The sequence below is a fragment of the Rhinoderma darwinii genome, chromosome 8 (genome assembly GCF_050947455.1).
Source record: "Rhinoderma darwinii isolate aRhiDar2 chromosome 8, aRhiDar2.hap1, whole genome shotgun sequence".
NCBI classification, from domain to species: Eukaryota; Metazoa; Chordata; class Amphibia; order Anura; family Rhinodermatidae; genus Rhinoderma; species Rhinoderma darwinii.
Window position 1 is genome coordinate 111,105,323 of NC_134694.1, and position 17,157 is coordinate 111,122,479.

General features: G+C 47.3%; 2 protein-coding genes across 9 annotated transcripts in view; one reads left to right on the forward strand and one right to left on the reverse strand.

Annotated features, from left to right (window-relative positions):
* The window catches only part of MSH5 (mutS homolog 5), a 66,856-nt gene that overhangs the window by 15,420 nt on the left and 34,279 nt on the right, over positions 1 to 17,157 (reverse strand). For all 6 annotated transcript variants that reach the window (XM_075836326.1, XM_075836327.1, XM_075836329.1 and 3 more), the window contains 7 exons: positions 15,422 to 15,457; positions 13,591 to 13,673; positions 13,087 to 13,132; positions 12,617 to 12,755; positions 10,013 to 10,075; positions 9,786 to 9,914; positions 6,687 to 6,759 (listed from right to left, as the gene is read on the reverse strand). In XM_075836326.1, the coding sequence (XP_075692441.1) occupies positions 6,687 to 6,759; positions 9,786 to 9,914; positions 10,013 to 10,075; positions 12,617 to 12,755; positions 13,087 to 13,132; positions 13,591 to 13,673; positions 15,422 to 15,457 (569 nt within the window). The remainder of the gene's footprint in view (positions 1 to 6,686; positions 6,760 to 9,785; positions 9,915 to 10,012; positions 10,076 to 12,616; positions 12,756 to 13,086; positions 13,133 to 13,590; positions 13,674 to 15,421; positions 15,458 to 17,157) is intronic.
* CLIC1 (chloride intracellular channel 1) overlaps positions 7,815 to 17,157 on the forward strand; it is a 75,178-nt gene continuing 65,835 nt past the window's right edge. For all 3 annotated transcript variants that reach the window (XM_075836337.1, XM_075836334.1, XM_075836336.1), the window contains exon 1: positions 7,815 to 7,996. Coding sequence is in view for 1 of the 3 variants with exons in the window: in XM_075836336.1 (XP_075692451.1) it covers positions 7,976 to 7,996 (21 nt within the window). In the remaining 2 variants the exon portion in view is untranslated. The remainder of the gene's footprint in view (positions 7,997 to 17,157) is intronic.

Sequence of the window (17,157 nt, forward strand, 5' to 3'; positions counted from 1 at the left end):
GTGAACTGGACGTCTATCGTCGAGGTCAGGATGGTCCGGCTGACGGGAACACAGCGCCTGTGCAGCCCGGTGAGTGTATAACTCCATTATTGTCTTATCCAGCGATTTTTATGTCGGGTGTCGGCGGGGGGGCTGCTAGCATAGCATCGGGGGCCGGTAGTGGCGCGGGCGGACGCGACGGAGCGGGTTTGGCAGATTTAGTGGGTTGCTTACGGGAGCTGGTGGGGCGCCTTGATAGGGCCGCGGCGCCGGTTGTAACGGAAGTGTCCCCTGCGGTAGTTTGGGAAGGCCCCAGGGACGTGGGATCGTTGCAGGCGCGTCCTGTGGTGGCGGTTAAAGAGGCGGTCGCGGTGTCGGTGCAGACTGAGGCACAGAAGGACGGCGATCGAGTGCGCATGGACGATCGTGCTCGGGGGGAGGTGTATGTTTGTTTTGAGGGTCCGTTGGGGGCGCATTTAAAGCAGGAGGTGCGTGATCGGATCTGGAAAGATGAATACGTTGAAATTTTTTCTCTCTTGCCGCTGGCTAAATTCAATTTGGATAAGAGCAAGCGGGATGAGAGTAAAAAGGACGAGGAGGAACGGCGGCGGTATAGGCTTATCCCGCAGACGTTCGTTAATTGGTCGCAGGCGTTCGCCATATTGGCTAGTGTGATAGGGGAAAAGGCGCCGGAAAATTGTTCGGCGTTATTTTGTTATTTTGATGCTATTGGGGAGGCTCATAGGGCGTATGGGGGTCAGGCGTGGCTGCGATATGATGAGCAATTCCGTCAGCGGAAGGCGGTTCGGCCGGCGATTCGGTGGGACCAGAAGGATATTGCTCTCTGGTTACGGGTTACGGCTCCGGTTAGGCAGCCCTTTCCCGGGAGCGGTGGCCAGGGAGGCCAGACTAGTCAGAGTGGACCAAGCGGCGGGGGAAAGGCGGGGTTTTGCTGGCAATTCAATGAAGGCCAGTGCAAGTTTGGGGCCACGTGCAAGTTCAAGCACGTGTGCTCCGAGTGTAATGGTGCATCACACGGGGCGGCAAAATGTCTGCGGAAAAAGAGGTCCGGGAACCAGCACGGGGCTGGTCAAGGGGGTGTCGCCGGTGAGGGTGGAAAGGATGGCCCCTTATCTAAATGAGTATCCGGATAGGGCGGCAGCTAAGTTGCTTTATGAAGGGTTTAGTGTTGGTTTTGTTATTCCTCCGCCTCCTTATGAGGTTCCGGTTACGCGGAGGAATTTAAAATCGGCTTACTTGCATGCGGAAGTCGTGTCGGAAAAGTTGTTAAAAGAAGTTTCGTTGGGGCGCATGTCGGGGCCATTTGTGGAGTCGCCGGTAAAAGATTTAGTTGTGTCCCCTTTGGGTATTGTCCCTAAACGCGAGCCCGGAAAGTTTCGTTTGATTCAACATTTATCGTATCCCAAAGGTTCGTCGGTAAATGACGGGATTGATCACGAGTTGTGTTCCGTAGTTTATACCTCATTCGATAAGGCGGTGGGGTTAGTGCGGGCTGCGGGTCCGGGGGCGCTGCTAGCAAAAACCGACATCGAGGCGGCGTTCAGGTTGTTGCCGGTCCATCCAGAAAGCCAACGGCTGTTGGGTTGTTTTTGGAATGGGGCCTTTTACGTGGATCGGTGCCTTCCGATGGGGTGTTCTCTTTCTTGTGCATACTTCGAGGCGTTTAGTAGCTTCGTGGAGTGGGTAACGAGGGGAGTATCCGGGGTCGATTCGTTGATCCATTACTTAGATGATTTTTTGTGCGTTGGCCCGGGGGGTTCGCCGGTTTGCGGTAACTTGCTTCATGCCCTGCAGAAGGTGGCGAGGGATTTTGGGATCCCTTTGGCGCCGGAAAAAACGGAGGGCCCGGTAGCGACGATTTCTTTCTTGGGAATCGAAATTGACTCGGTGGCGATGGAGTGTCGGCTCCCGGCGGATAAGTTGGGTGCTTTGAGGCTGGAGGTGCGACGGGCTTGTAGAAGGAAGAAAATGTCGCTGAGGGAGCTTCAGTCGCTGCTGGGGAAGTTGAATTTCGCCTGCCGGATTATGCCGATGGGGAGGGTGTTTGGTAGAAGGTTGGCGGCGGCAACGGCGGGAGTGCGGGCGCCGCATCATTTTGTGAGGCTCAAGGAGGAGCACCGAGCTGATCTTCAGGTTTGGGATGACTTCTTGGGCCAGTACAATGGTCGCTCGCTATGGATGGCCCCAGCGCAGGATACGAGTGATCTGAATATTTTCACGGATGCGGCTGGGGCGGGTGGCTTTGGAGCTTACGGGGGAGGTCCGTGGTGCGCAGGTCAATGGCCGGCTAGCTGGGTGTCCAGTGGATTGACGCGGAATCTGGCCCTGCTCGAGCTGTTTCCCATCGTGGTGGCGGCTACCATTTGGGGGGACAGGCTCAGGGATAAGAAGGTCCGTTTTTACTGCGACAACATGGGGGTGGTGCTTGCCATTAATAACATCACGGCGTCCTCTCCTCCGGTAGTTCAATTGTTGCGACATTTAGTGTTGGTGTGTTTGTCGCTGAACGCGTGGGTGGTGGCGGTGCATGTCCCGGGTGTACGGAATTGTGTTGCTGATGCTCTTTCTCGCTCGCAGTGGGACCGGTTTCGGGAATTGGCCCCGGGAGCGGAACGTCTCGGTTTGGCGTGTCCGGATCATCTATGGGATCTGGTATCGGTCCCGTAGAGCAGCTGTTACAAAGGTCTTTGGCGCGCACGACGTGGAGGGCTTATGCTGCTTGTTGGAGGCAGTGGGAGGAGTGGGTAAGAGAGTTGGGTGATGTCAATACGGATAGAGACAGGTTGGTGGCACTTTTGTATTGGTTAGGGGATGCCTGGGAGGGGGGGTTTTCAGTAGCGAAGGTGAACCGGTTTATATCCGCGGTGGCGTTTGGGCTTAAGTTGCGGGGCTTGCGGGATGTATCGAAGGAATTTCTGGTATCGCAGGCTTTGAAGGGGTTGCGCAGAGGTAGGGTGGAGGCGGATAGTAGAAGGCCGGTGTCGTTTGCTTTGCTGGGCTTGTTGGGCGGTTCATTGGCATCGGTATGTCGTTCTTCAGATGAAATGGATTTGTTTCGGTTGGCTTTCTCGTTGGCGTTCTTCGGAGCATTTAGAGTAGGTGAGTTGGTGTCGCCAAGTACTAAACAGGCAGGGGGGCTGAGATCTGGGGAGGTGAGCCTTTTTGCAGATCGGTTGGAGGTATGGTTGCGTAGATCAAAAACTGACCAATTAGGGAAGGGAAAACTGATAGTTTTGTTCGCTCTCCCGGGGTCGGTCATGTGCCCAGTAGAGTGCATGCGGGGTTTTACAAAAAACAGGGGGTCTCCAGATTTGCCTTTGTTACGTCATGTGGACGGGTCGTTCTTGTCCAGGTTTCAGTTTGGAGCTGTTTTTAAAAAATGTTTGACGGCGGTTGGGGTTGCAGCAGGCTCATATTCATCTCATTCCTTCCGGATTGGCGCAGCAACGGAAGCAGGGCGCTGGGGGTTGGATGATGAGGGGGTGAGGCGTATTGGTCGTTGGGAGTCTAAAAGGTTTAAGTCCTATGTCCGCCCCCATATGTTGTAATTTTGTTGTTTATGCTTGCAAATGTTATATGGTGGTGCCTAACTGTGTTTTCCGTTTCAGATTCGCCTCCTTGTCTGGTGTGGTTGATGGGTCATTCGTACGTGCACTGGGGGGCTTTGAGGGCGGACGTCCGCCCGGATGGTCGCCAGTTGCGCATTCCGCGACAGGATGCGGTTGTGCATTGGCTGGGGTTTAGAGGTATGTCGTGGAACAGGGTGTTGGCGGAATTCCAGACATATGTGCGGCTTGATAGGGTTCCGGAGGTTTTAGTGTTGCACGTGGGTGGGAATGACTTAGGAGTCCGCCCTTTTCGTGAGTTGGTGCGGGATATCAAACATGATTTGTTGTGTTTGTGGGTATCTTATCCCAAGTTGGTGGTAGTGTGGTCGGACATAGTCCCAAGGAAGCATTGGCGGTTAGCTAGATCGGTGGAGAGAGTCAATAAGGCTCGGATAAAAGTTAACCGGGCGGTGTCCCGTTTTGTGGCAAAGAACGGGGGCATTTGCGTGAGGCATAGGGATTTGGAGTCAGGATTGGGGAATTTCTGGAGGAGTGACGGGGTTCATCTGACCGAGGTTGGCATTGATATTTGGAGCTTGGCTATAGCAGAAGGCATAGAAAGGGCGGTGGTGGTGTGGAGGAACTCACAGGCTTAAGGTGGTCAAGGCCTGTTTCGCGGTGGCGGGGGGAGTCCTTGAGGCCAGTCAGTACAAAATGGTGGGGGGGTCGCATCGGGGGTATGCGTCCCCCAAAAAAGGTACATGGTTGAAGACTTCATCGGGTGTTATCCCTTTGAAGTGGTCTTCTGGTAGAAGGTATGTCACTTGAAGGCTTCATCGGGTGTTATCCCTTTGAAGTGGACTTCTAGTGGTCGGTATATCACTTGAGGGCTTCATCGGGTGTTATCCCCTTGAAGTGGACTTCTAGTGGTTGGAGCCATCTGCAGAGGTGAACGGTGCTTCCGAGCTGGTTTACGGCTGGAGGTAATTAGTGGTTTGCAGATGGCTAATTCGGTGTGTTCTTGAAAGGAACATCTGAAGGGGCTTCAAGGACTTCCTCTGCTCGGGTTAATGTTAACGTTTAATTGTTATTTATGATTCTGACCCATGTTGGGTCATGTGAATTATTAGGAGGAATTCTCTGGTGGATTCCTAACTAGTTATCCGAATGTTTCGGATTTAAATTGTTTTTATAAAACTGTGAAATTAATAAACGGCTGCTGTGGCCATTTCACATCCAACCTCGGTGTCATGTGTCGTTACTAAATGGGGGTGGGGGATAGTATGGTTTAAGGTTAACACACGACTCTACCTAGGCAGGTCAAGAAGAGGCTGGACGCAGCTGCAGGCTTAAGGGAAGCCGACATGACCGTCCTGGTAGGGAAAGGGTTAATGTTACGAGGTCAGGGAAAGTTGAAGGAGCTGAAGGAGGGACGGGGAGGAGTTAAGGGGGGCGGGGGGGCCGTTACTGCGCTTCCCGCTGTTTCTCGGCATTGAGCCGGAAGCAGCGGGAGGAGTAACACACATTAAGCAAAGCTCCCACCCTCCCACCCTTGTTTTGTTACTCCTTAGGTCTTATGTACGTCTGCCTATGAGCGTTTTGTTTTATTTTGTGTGCTTATTTAACATGTTTTTCTTTTTTCCGGAGTAGGTTCTGTTGTCATGGCAGCTGGCGGGGGGAGTCCTTGAGGCCAGTCAGTACAAAATGGTGGGGGGGTCGCATCGGGGGTATGCGTCCCCCAAAAAAGGTACATGGTTGAAGACTTCATCGGGTGTTATCCCTTTGAAGTGGTCTTCTGGTAGAAGGTATGTCACTTGAAGGCTTCATCGGGTGTTATCCCTTTGAAGTGGACTTCTAGTGGTCGGTATATCACTTGAGGGCTTCATCGGGTGTTATCCCCTTGAAGTGGACTTCTAGTGGTTGGAGCCATCTGCAGAGGTGAACGGTGCTTCCGAGCTGGTTTACGGCTGGAGGTAATTAGTGGTTTGCAGATGGCTAATTCGGTGTGTTCTTGAAAGGAACATCTGAAGGGGCTTCAAGGACTTCCTCTGCTCGGGTTAATGTTAACGTTTAATTGTTATTTATGATTCTGACCCATGTTGGGTCATGTGAATTATTAGGAGGAATTCTCTGGTGGATTCCTAACTAGTTATCCGAATGTTTCGGATTTAAATTGTTTTTATAAAACTGTGAAATTAATAAACGGCTGCTGTGGCCATTTCACATCCAACCTCGGTGTCATGTGTCGTTACTAAATGGGGGTGGGGGATAGTATGGTTTAAGGTTAACACACGACTCTACCTAGGCAGGTCATGCATTTTCAAGGGAGATAGCCAATGCCTGACAATTCTGGCAGCGGCTTATTTACCAACACACAAAAGGATCGGCCTATTTACGACGCCCTTGCCAGTTTTGGGCTCCTAGCTGGCGTAGATTTGACTCTGTGGGACATAGCAAGATAGAGGCCCATGCTGTGCTCCATATCTTGCCCCGATGAGGCTACTCTCTCAACGTACAATTAAATAAAAATAAAAAAATGAAATAAAAAAAAGAATTAATGCTCACCTCACCGCTTCTCTTCTCCCTCCAGGTCCCCTCAGCATGTCGCGACTCATACAACGTACTGACGCCAGCAACAGGATGTTGTATGTGACGCAGCACTCATGACGTTGAGTGCTGCGTCACATATAAGTCCCTGACTATGCTCGGCGTCAGGACCTAGTATGAGCTGTGCGGCCTGCTTAGGGTGTTTGAGGGGACCCGGAGGGAAGAAGTGGAACAGTGAGGTGACTATGTTCTTTTTTTATTTTATGGCCGATGGGGGTGGGGGGTGGGGGGTGGTGAACGGTTGTGGTCGCTTCTTAATAAATGTGTCGCAGCTTACTCCAGCAAATTGGTTATTAAGACTGACGTATGAAATGCCGGTCTTAATAAATCTGCCCCTATGTCTATTTGAAACGAAAAACGTAGCTCTGACCCCTATACGTGTATATAAATAAATAGGTACAGAATATTGGACCTAAAAATTAGAGTGTGAAACGGTGGACAATGACTTTAAATATAAGTCAGAACAAGGGAAACCCGGTTAGGCAGAAAAAATATTGAAGATTTGTCTTCAGAAGTGTTTCTGTCACTCACTGTCATCTACCGTTGGATCTACTTGTGGCTTAATACAAAATCGCTTCTCTCTCAGGCTCTCCTCAAAATCCACCTGGTTAAAAGGATACAGAAGAAAAGTCAGGGCAAGGGGTACCCAGCGACACGAAGTCACGTACATACCGACTTGAAGTTAACCTCTTGCGACATACTTTCCTATAGAGAACGGTTAGAAGTGTCATTGCAATTTTACACGATCTGTGAGTTATTTCATGCCGCAAACTTCGTTTTAAACGCTATGATCTTTGCAAGCAGCTTTTTTTTTTATTGTCCCAATGCAGCTAAAATTAACAATGAAGCAACTTTGCAAAGAGTCTTTAATAAAAAAATAAAAAATGTCCTATTGTTATGTGTCTACAGCTCCTATTCAGACCTATGTGTCTCCATGGTAACAGACTACAAACAAACCCTGTGTAGTCTGATCCTGCAGTCATGTTTCCTTCCATCTGTCCCCTCCTATTGCTGATGTACATTTAGCAGGAGGGCAAGAATTAGGGGATAGATAGATGGCAACATGACTGCAGGATTAGACTACACAGGGTTTGTTTGAAGTCACTGTGGGAGTTTTTTTCATTTAGATGATTTGCAAAGTTGCTTTATTTTTTATTTTAGATGCAATGGGACAAAAAAACAAATTATTGCAAACGTGGACATTCCCTATAAATACGTCCTGGCCCTTTATTACAAGGTACTGTTCCTCTGTTCTCCCATTTAGCCTGCCTGTCGCCGCCACTAAGGGACAATCAGCATTCATCTACACCTCAGATCAATGGGAGTCATATACAGCTGTATACAGAGAAGGCTCCTAGTGATGGCGACCGGCAGTTAGAAAAAGATAGAAAAGATATAAAATTGTAATAATAATAATAATAATACATGTTAGTGTTTAAATGTTATTGTTTGCCCCTAGTATGTCTGCATTTTTTTGCATGTAAATATATATATATTTATAGATATCTTATATAATATAAATATATAAGATAACAATGCACTTTTCTTGATATAAGTGCCCACTTACCCGCTTTTCCTAATAGTATCGTCCATAGATGCATCCTGTGCTGCAGCTTTTTTGACACAGACATGCGCTGTTTCTCACCTCGCCGCGGTCCGCCGTTTCTGTTGGCGGTTGCATCCAGTTGCTTGGCACAGCACTGCTGGTTCAGCCACGGCTCTCCTGTTCCAGCTGCATAGCAATGTCGGGCTGCCAAGGCAACCGGCGCTCGTAGATGGCATGAAGCCTGCTTGCCTATTTAAAGGGGAATCGTCCTGCCATGCTTTGCCGTCTAATTGAGGTACATCCTTCCTGCCTCTGTTCTTATGCGTTGAATTGCTATTGACTATTGATTATTGATCCTGACCTCGGCCTTATTCCTGACTACGCTCCTGCTTTTCCCTTTGGACTTGTGGTTCTACTCATGGTCCTGACCCTCAGCTGTCTCCTCACTATGCTCTTGTCTCATCCCTTAGCTTCCGCATCCTGTCTGCTCTGCTGGTGATAAATTCCAGCTCCGTTTCTGACCACGCCACTGCTCCACCAGCGCTACTGCCGCTAATTCGAGAATATTCTGGGGATTCTCCTGCAGCAAAGTCCATACCTCATTGCGGAGGCTAAGGCTATGTTCACACGCTTAACCAAAAACGTCTGAAAATACGGAGCTGTTTTCAAGGGAAAGCAGCTCCTGATTTTCAGATTTTTTTTTAGCAACTCGCGTTTTTCACGGCCGTTTTTGGAGCTGTTTTTCTAGAGAGTCAATGAAAAACGGCTCCAAAAACGTCTTAAGAAGTGACATGCACTTCTTTTTCGCGGCTGTTTTTTTACGCAGCCGGTTTTTAAAACAGCCGCGTAAAAAACGGCCTGTCTGAACAGAACGCCATTTTTCCCATTGGAATCAATGGGCAGATGTTTGGAGGCGTTCTGTTTCCGATTTTTCGGCTGTTTTTCGGCCATTTACGTCCTGAAAAACTGCCAAAAATAAGCCGTGTGCACATACACTCAGGGTGAAAACCAGGGTATCTCTTAGATTATCGAATTGCGGCTTAAATAATCAATTTTTGGTTGCTTGACTAATATGTGCGCTGCTTTCTCCATTAAATTCTATAGAGCCAAGTGCAGCGGGTCAGCTGTTCCTGAAACTCCCATAGACCATAAAGAAGAAAGCAGCGCACATGCTCGACCTGCTCTCTGCTTCTTCTTTCAATCTCGGTTGCTACACCTTAATTTGAATTGTCAAACGGGGGTCCCTGTAGTCCCAATTGATGAGGTCCCAGAAGTGGGATTGCCATCTAGCACACATTTAAGACATTTTATGGATACACAATACATGTCTATGATCAGAAAAACCCTTTAAAATGAATTCCAGTCATGGTTGATATTAACATCAATGTTAGGCTGGGTTCACACGACCACATTAACGTCCGTAATGGACGGACGTATTTCGGCCGGAAGTCCCGGACCGAACTCAGTGCAGGGAGCCGGGCTCCTAGCATCATAGTTATGTACGATGCTTGGAGTCCCTGCCTCGCTGCAGGACAACTGTCCCGTACTGTAATCATGTTTTCAGTACGGGACAGTAGTTCCACGGAGAGGCAGGGACTCCTAGCGTCGTACATAACTATGATGCTAGGAGCCCGGCTCCCTGCAGTGTGTTCGGTCCGGGTCTGCCGGCCGAAATACGTTCCGTCCATTACGGACGTAACATGGTCGTGTGCACCCAGCCTTACAATGAACCTTTCTGATATAAATGGTAAAGACATTAAAAAATATATATTTGGTAAATGACTATATTTTATTTTTTATGTCACTCCCATCATGCATCAGGATAGAGCCCAGATCTCTTTACCCTGGGAGGAGCTATCTGTTGTGCGCAATATCGCCCCCTGCTGTGTAATTCTCTATATCTTTACTAAACCTGTAATAACTCCAAAACTCTTACCTTCTCTGACCAAGAATATGGATCTGAATGGATAGGATTATTCTCAATGCTGACTGGAATATTTTTTTTTAATTGACTGTGGGAGAAATGAGTTGGACGAGGATTTATATGTAAATAAAGAGTGATAAGAAGTTGTCGGGATACAAACCACTTTACTAATGACGCTGGCAATGTAGTGCAGATCACTGCTGAAAGCAGAAGAGATGCGGCTGAACAGAGTCACGGACTGCGGCAATGAGCGGCACATTTCCCCTATGCAAACAGCATTGTATACAGTCTGCAGATACAAAATGATAGAGAGAAGGGAAGAACGTTTACTATCAAAATCAACACAAAATGGAAACGGATAAACAATATCAATGGAAACAGATGTACCTTATACAGGGACTGCCAGTCAGAAACCTTGGTGTTAGAGAGGGTCATGCGTTTTAGTATCAGCTGAAAAAATATAAAATAATGATTAGTCACATTGTCAATAGTGTCTTTCACAGGACTGTTTTGTGAACCAGACCGCATAAGGGGTGGAGTTTATGCAAATTTAGCATAATGGGGAGTTTCTAGTACTTTTCAATATGTCCCCAGGTGGGACAGGACAGGGCTTAGAAATGTCCTGTGATTTACACCTTAAAGAGGCTCTGTCACCAGATTTTGCAACCCCTATGTGCTATTGCAGCAGATAGGCGCTGCAATGTAGATTACAGTAACGTTTTTATTTTTAAAAAACGAGCATTTTTGGCCAAGTTATGACCATTTTTGTAATTATGCAAATGAGGCTTGCAAAAGTCTAAGTGGGCGTGTTTAAAAGTAAAAGTCCAAGTGGGTGTGTATTATGTGCGTACATCGGGGCGTTTTTACTACTTTTACTAGCTGGGCGTTCTGATGAGAAGTATCATCCACTTCTCTTCAGAACGCCCAGCTTCTGGCAGTGCAGACACAGCGTGTTCTCGAGAGATCACGCTGTGACGTCACTCACAGGTCCTGCATCGTGTCAGACGAGCGAGGACACCGGCACCAGAGGCTACAGATGATTCTGCAGCAGCATCAGCGTTTGCAGGTAAGTAGCTACATCGACTTACCTGCTAACGCCGATGCTGCTGCAGAATCATCTGTAGCCTCTGGTGCCGATGTGTCCTCGCTCGTCTGACACGATGCAGGACCTGTGAGTGACGACACAGCGTGATCTCTCGAGAACACGCTGTGTCTGCACTGCCAGAAGCTGGGCGTTCTGAAGAGAAGTGGATGATACTTCTCATCAGAACGCCCAGCTAGTAAAAGTAGTAAAAACGCCCCGATGTACGCACATAATACACGCCCACTTGGACTTTTACTTTAAACACGCCCACTTGGACTTTTGCAAGCCTCATTTGCATAACTACAAAAATGGTCATAACTTGGCCAAAAATGCTCGTTTTTTAAAAATAAAAACGTTACTGTAATCTACATTGAAGCGCCGATCTGCTGCAATAGCAGATAGGGGTTGCAAAATCTGGTGACAGAGCCTCTTTAAATCAAAGGCTACCCTCACACGTAGCGGATTGGCAGATGGAAAACCTGCAGCGGAATACAGTAGCCAATCACAGGCTGCAGCGGTCACATGTGACTATATGTCATCGCTGGAGGTCCGGGAGACCAGTGGACCGATGCCATGGGAGCACCAGGGAAGGTGAATGTATTTTATTGTACTCGGCTATTGTCCGCAGGGAAATCCTCACCCAATTTCGCACGATTTAGTGTGAATTAGCTGCTGAAGATTTCTCTCCGGCTTCCTCTGGATATGCTGCAGAAATGTTGTGCCCATCATATGTAATTAATAGCTGAGAGGCCTCCTTTAGGCACTTAAGTACAATGGCCGCAACTATGTGGTGCCTCTGAGTAATGATGCAATTAGCATGGTGGCTTTTGGCCTGAATTCAATGTCTGCCTAGTCATACAGCGCGTCAAGGTCTGTAGCAGATTTGGACTAAATTGGTTGAAACCATCAGGCAGGAGGATGCTAATAGCAAGAGTAGTCAAGTAACAGTCCAGGTTCGCACATAAGCAGCAACAGGTTGTAGCGTGAGGCAGAGACGTGGTCAGGAAACAATCCATGTTCAGTACACAAATGAGCAGCAATAGTCAGGCAATCTGTACAGGGGCTAGGCTAATATAGGAAGCCAAAAGGGTTAAACCAGTCAAGGCAAGGAATCCAGAGAGGTAGGAATCGAGAAAACCTGGACAACAGATTCAGCAGTGGAGCTGTTCAATGTTTCAGATGGTTAATAGAGAAGAGCTACTGACTGGGAAACAGGAGCTCCTAGGTTAAAATCCTACGGCATAAATATCTGAATGGAAACCTGCCCTGTTATATTCAAGAAAACATTGTCGTTTTCCTGAATAACAAGGTCGGTGTGCCATTTGAAAATCTAGAAAAGCTGAAGGACAACCCCTGTGGGAACTTTACATGAAGCCATTCCTACGTGTTACTTTTGGAAAATATTGCCGGAAGAAATAGATATCGCTAGGAAAAGCTGAGCGGATAAAGCAAGAACTTATATTTACTGGGGATTTCTGACTATTCATCAGGACATCTGTATTTTAAGAAGCAAACGCTCTGCAATAATTATAAGTCACGCAGTTGACCATATGGCTACGTATAAGCTCCGAGATTCATGGAGCCATAATGCGGAGTTTATTTTCCCACAAAGTCTGAATTTGTTAATGGCTGATAGCAGTAAACTATATCTGACTATACACAATAAATAATGTAGGTCGTAGATGCCGATCTCAGCAGTGTAATGTGTATGGGAACAATTCCCGAATTTGCCGTCAGTCTTAGCTCCCCAGGAGATAAGCGGCTGCTACAGTTGTCTGGTAGTGGCTTATCTCCCTAGTGCAATAAACATTCACGGTCGGCTGATCTAAGCATTTATGGGGGAGTCAATGGAGAAAGCTGTCGGCCTGAGACCTCTCTAGTGAGTGAATATTGAGGTTTATACTCACAGGGATGTTTTTAATGTTGCGGAGGCAGCCCTGGATGTTGCTGGTGGTTTCCTGGTTGTGCGGTGCCATGAAAAATTCAATCACGTCGAGGCGAGACGTCAACTCTGTCTGGTTCAGTGTCGGCCTCATGAACCACAGTCTAATGAAGATGAAAAAGTGGTTATTATACATATTGGAGGTTGCGTCAATAGTGTTGTAGATTACTGGCCACATTTATCAAAATGGCACACAAGCCGGAATATATTTGGCATAACTCTCTTGGCACGTCTCACACACGACCTCATGGTTGGAGTGCCTGTATATCAAAATATTTTGCACCAAAAATAGTGTACGTCTGTTTGACTCCTCTAGGCCATCTTCCTTTTTTCCCGACACTTTCAATCATAAATATGACGCACAACCAGGTACTTGTGACAAATTCAGGATAAATCTCCCTCGATGTCTTCACAGTGGACAGTTTTGCAGCTTACCTCATCCGGTTTTCTCCCCATTTACACTGACATCGGTTAAGAAGACCTAAAATGTGACAAAATGCATCAAAACATTAGAAAACCTGCTTCTTTCATCTCTAAATCCCACAAAATACCCATAAAGTCTGCAGCATCAGTGGTGGCACCATGCTCCTAAATGTCATCTGGAACAGTGACGGGGTCAGCGCGTTTCCGACAGATTTATCATTTGCAAATCTACGTCTGCTCATGGCAGGAATACATCTATTTTGCTGTCATTAGGACTGCCCAAATTTATTGAGAGGCATGTAATAAATTTGCCGCATTTCACTCGGACGAACTTCAATTTAGGACTGGCATATAAAACGCCAATTTTAATAAATCTACCCCCATGAGTGTGTGTTGGGAGCAGGAGAAGCAGTTCAGGGTCGGTCCCCGTCCTACCACGGGCCCAGCGCAGTTGTGTGGTCGGCATCTATATGACATGAGATAATGTGCAGGTTTGAAAGTTGTTCAGGAGATTACCAAAAAGACTCAGTCCTTCTTTTACACCGGAACACGATTTATATACAGATGGATGGGCTTCACTTTTGAATATGTGCAAAACACTATAAAAAAAATAAAAATATAAAAAAAACACTAAGTTATCCAGCACTTATAGTATTACTGATCAACTAAAATCATGTATGCTGATCATATATGTATATCACTGAGGAGAGAGAACCAATGACCATGATTTTCTAGTGAGTTTGGCTGGTCATGGATCCTGACAAATCTCCTGTCTATGGGGACAGACCAACTGGAATAGGATTTTTATCTGTGCCATCCTTTGAGCCCCTCACCCCCATAGAGAAGTGCTGCCAGGGGTGAATGTCAGTCTCCCTCCACAGATATAATACCCTGAGGTAAATGTGTGAATGTAACTTGACGGTCGGGTAAGAAAGCCACAAGCCAAATAATTATTTGGACAACAGCTATGTTATGTCCATGACCAGCTTAAAGTGAATATCCGCCATTTAAAACTGTATAATTTCTTAATATATCTTTATTACAGCTGGAGCTCTGTTTTTCTGATACAGTGCTCCAAATTCCCTGCATATATATTTTTAAATAATAAAACTCTGCCACCACTAGAGGGAGCTTAGGAGCTTACTGTATACTATTTATACACTGATCTCAATAATGACACAGTATGCCGTAAGCTCCCCCTAGTGGTGGCTGATAGTTATAATTATCTCTATGGCTCTGCTGTGGATTTGGAGCTCTGTAAAAGAAAAACACTGCTCCAGTCGCTATAAGGGTAGCAACACACAAACACACACACACACACACACACACACACACATACACACACACACACACACACATACACACACACACACACACACACACACACACATACACACACATACACACACACACACATACTCACACACACACATACACACACACACACACATATATACACACACACATACACACACACACACACACATATATATACACACACACACACATATATGCACACATATATACACACACACACACACACACACACAGCGGAATCAGGACAAATGAGCTGTGTAAAACGACACAGCATATCTGCCCTGTTAGCCGCAGGGAATTCGTGGTGTGGTTTTTTGGACAGGATGTTCAGACATCCGGCAGCAATAAAAGAAAAAAGACAAACTTACCCGCCCGTAGTCATGGTAACGCGTCTCTCTCTTCTGAGCGTAGCCCGGCCTCTTGTGATGATGCTGTAGGCCATGTGACCGCTGCAGCCTGTGATTGGCTGTGGCAGTCACATGGGATGAAGCATCATTCCAGAAGGCCGGGCTACGCTCAGAAAAGAGGATCGTGTCACTAGGACTACTGCAGGGGGTAAGTATAAGCTTTATTTATTATTTTGAATTTAAAAATATACATATATTATTTTTTTTTTTCATTTGTGAATTTTGTGGAAGAATCGCAGCGTTTCTGCCGCAAAAGTCACAACACATAGCACTTTGTTGAGGGTTTTACATCGCCATTGAATTCAATAGGGAAAACCCGCAACAAATAAGCAGCGTTTATGCAAATACAATTGACATGATGCGGAATAAGAAAACCGCACTGCAGGTCAATTTCTGAGCATTTTTTCTGCTCATTATTTACGTAGCGTGTGGATGAGATTTGTTTTATCTCTGCTGCTACAGTATTATGCTGCAAAATCTGTTGCGGGAAATCTGCAGTATTTATGCAGTGTGTGAACTGACCCTAAGGGTGTGATGGAGAAAGGTATATGGACAATATATTTTTTCCCCTACATACTAGGCACCCTAATAAGAGTGATGATTTCGTTTAGTCTGTTACTTACCTAAATGTATCTTGATCCATGTCCACAATGTCTGTCCTAGACACACAAGCAGAACAGAATTACATTACTTCCTTCACACTAAGGGCGGATTTACACGAACACGATATACGTCCGTGCAACAAGCGTGATTTTCACGCGCGTCGCACGGACCTATGTTAGTCTATGGGGCAGTGCAGACTGTCAGTGATTTTTGCGCAGCGTGAGTCCGCTGCGTAAAACTCACGACAGGTCCTATATTTCTGCGTTTTTCACGCATGACGCACCCATTGAAGTCAATGGGTGCGTGAAAATCAGGCGCACCCCACGGAAGCACTTCCGTGGGATGCGCGTTATTCGTGCAACAGCAGTCAAAAGTATGAATGTAAACAGAAAAGCACCATGTGCTTTTCTGTTTACAAACATCCAAACGGAGTGTCATAATTATGGCGGCTGCGTGAAAATCACGCAGCCGGGGGCGCTCGCGAGCTGCAAACCAAGATGGCCGCATGCTGAGGTAGCTCCGCGACTCCTGGGCACAACAGCTACAAATAGCTTATATTTGAGGTGAATTCCCTCGCTCACTTACCCTTCTCCTCCATCCGGAGGATCTTCTGCCCGGATTGTCCATGGTTCGGAAGAGTGCGGTGGGGCGAAAGGACTTGAAACCACCGGAGTCCTCCGTCCCTGCCCCCACACCTGAGATTGCAACATCGCCCGCCATGTCGACCGTTTCTGAAGACGAACTACAGGCCTCGCCTGAGCTCATCGCAGGCTCCCAAGAAGACGGTTCACAGCTACCTGAACCCCAGTTCACTACCAGAGATGCCTCTCTGCTGCAGAAATTTAAACAGCTCTTACAGCAAGAACTGCAACTTACCGCGTCTAAGCTGTCGAGAGATCTTACCCGAGAGATACGTGAACTGGGAGCCAGGACTAATGTCCTGGAAACCAAGATGGACGACACCATCGAAGTTCTGAACGCGCACGATGCCGAATTTGACTCGATGAGAGCAGACCTGGATTCTACAATGCTTCGTTTAGAGGACTTTGAGAATCGTGCACGGCGGGGGAACCTCCGGATACGAGGTTTGCCTGAGACATATGAGGACCTTAATTCTTCCATTACAGCCCTGTTCCAAGAGCTGGCACCGGGCCTTCCAATAGACAGGTTGGAGATGGATCGGATCCATAGGTCGCTCGGCCCTAAGCGACAAGACGGCAAGCCACGAGACATAGTGGTGAAACTCACCTACTATGCCACCAAAGAAACCCTGTCCCAGAAGGCCAGAGCATCACCAACCCTCAAGTTTCAGGGCCACGAATACCAGATTTTTGCTGATCTTTCCCCGATCACTATACAGAAACGACGGAATATGAGAAACCTGCTAGCTGTTCTACAGAATCGCCAGATAAGATATCGCTGGGGATACCCCTTCAAACTCCAATTCACTCTGGATAATAAATATTATTCGGCCAACTCAGCGGAAGAGCTCAAGCAAATTTTGGTCTCCCTGCAGCTTTTACCGGCTGACGCTGAACGCTCAAGCCAACCTTCTCAGGGACGCCGGGACGGGCCGCAGCTACGTCCCATTTGGAATAAGGTACCTCCACGCAGACCGCCTGGGAGAGCTGGAGTTGTTGCTGATGTCCGAGACGATCCCGGCTGATGGATGAGTACTTTTAACATGTTTCACCCTGTGTATCGGCCCACCTACAGCGGAGACTATTCAATGTTCTGAGGATTGGGCTGCCATGGC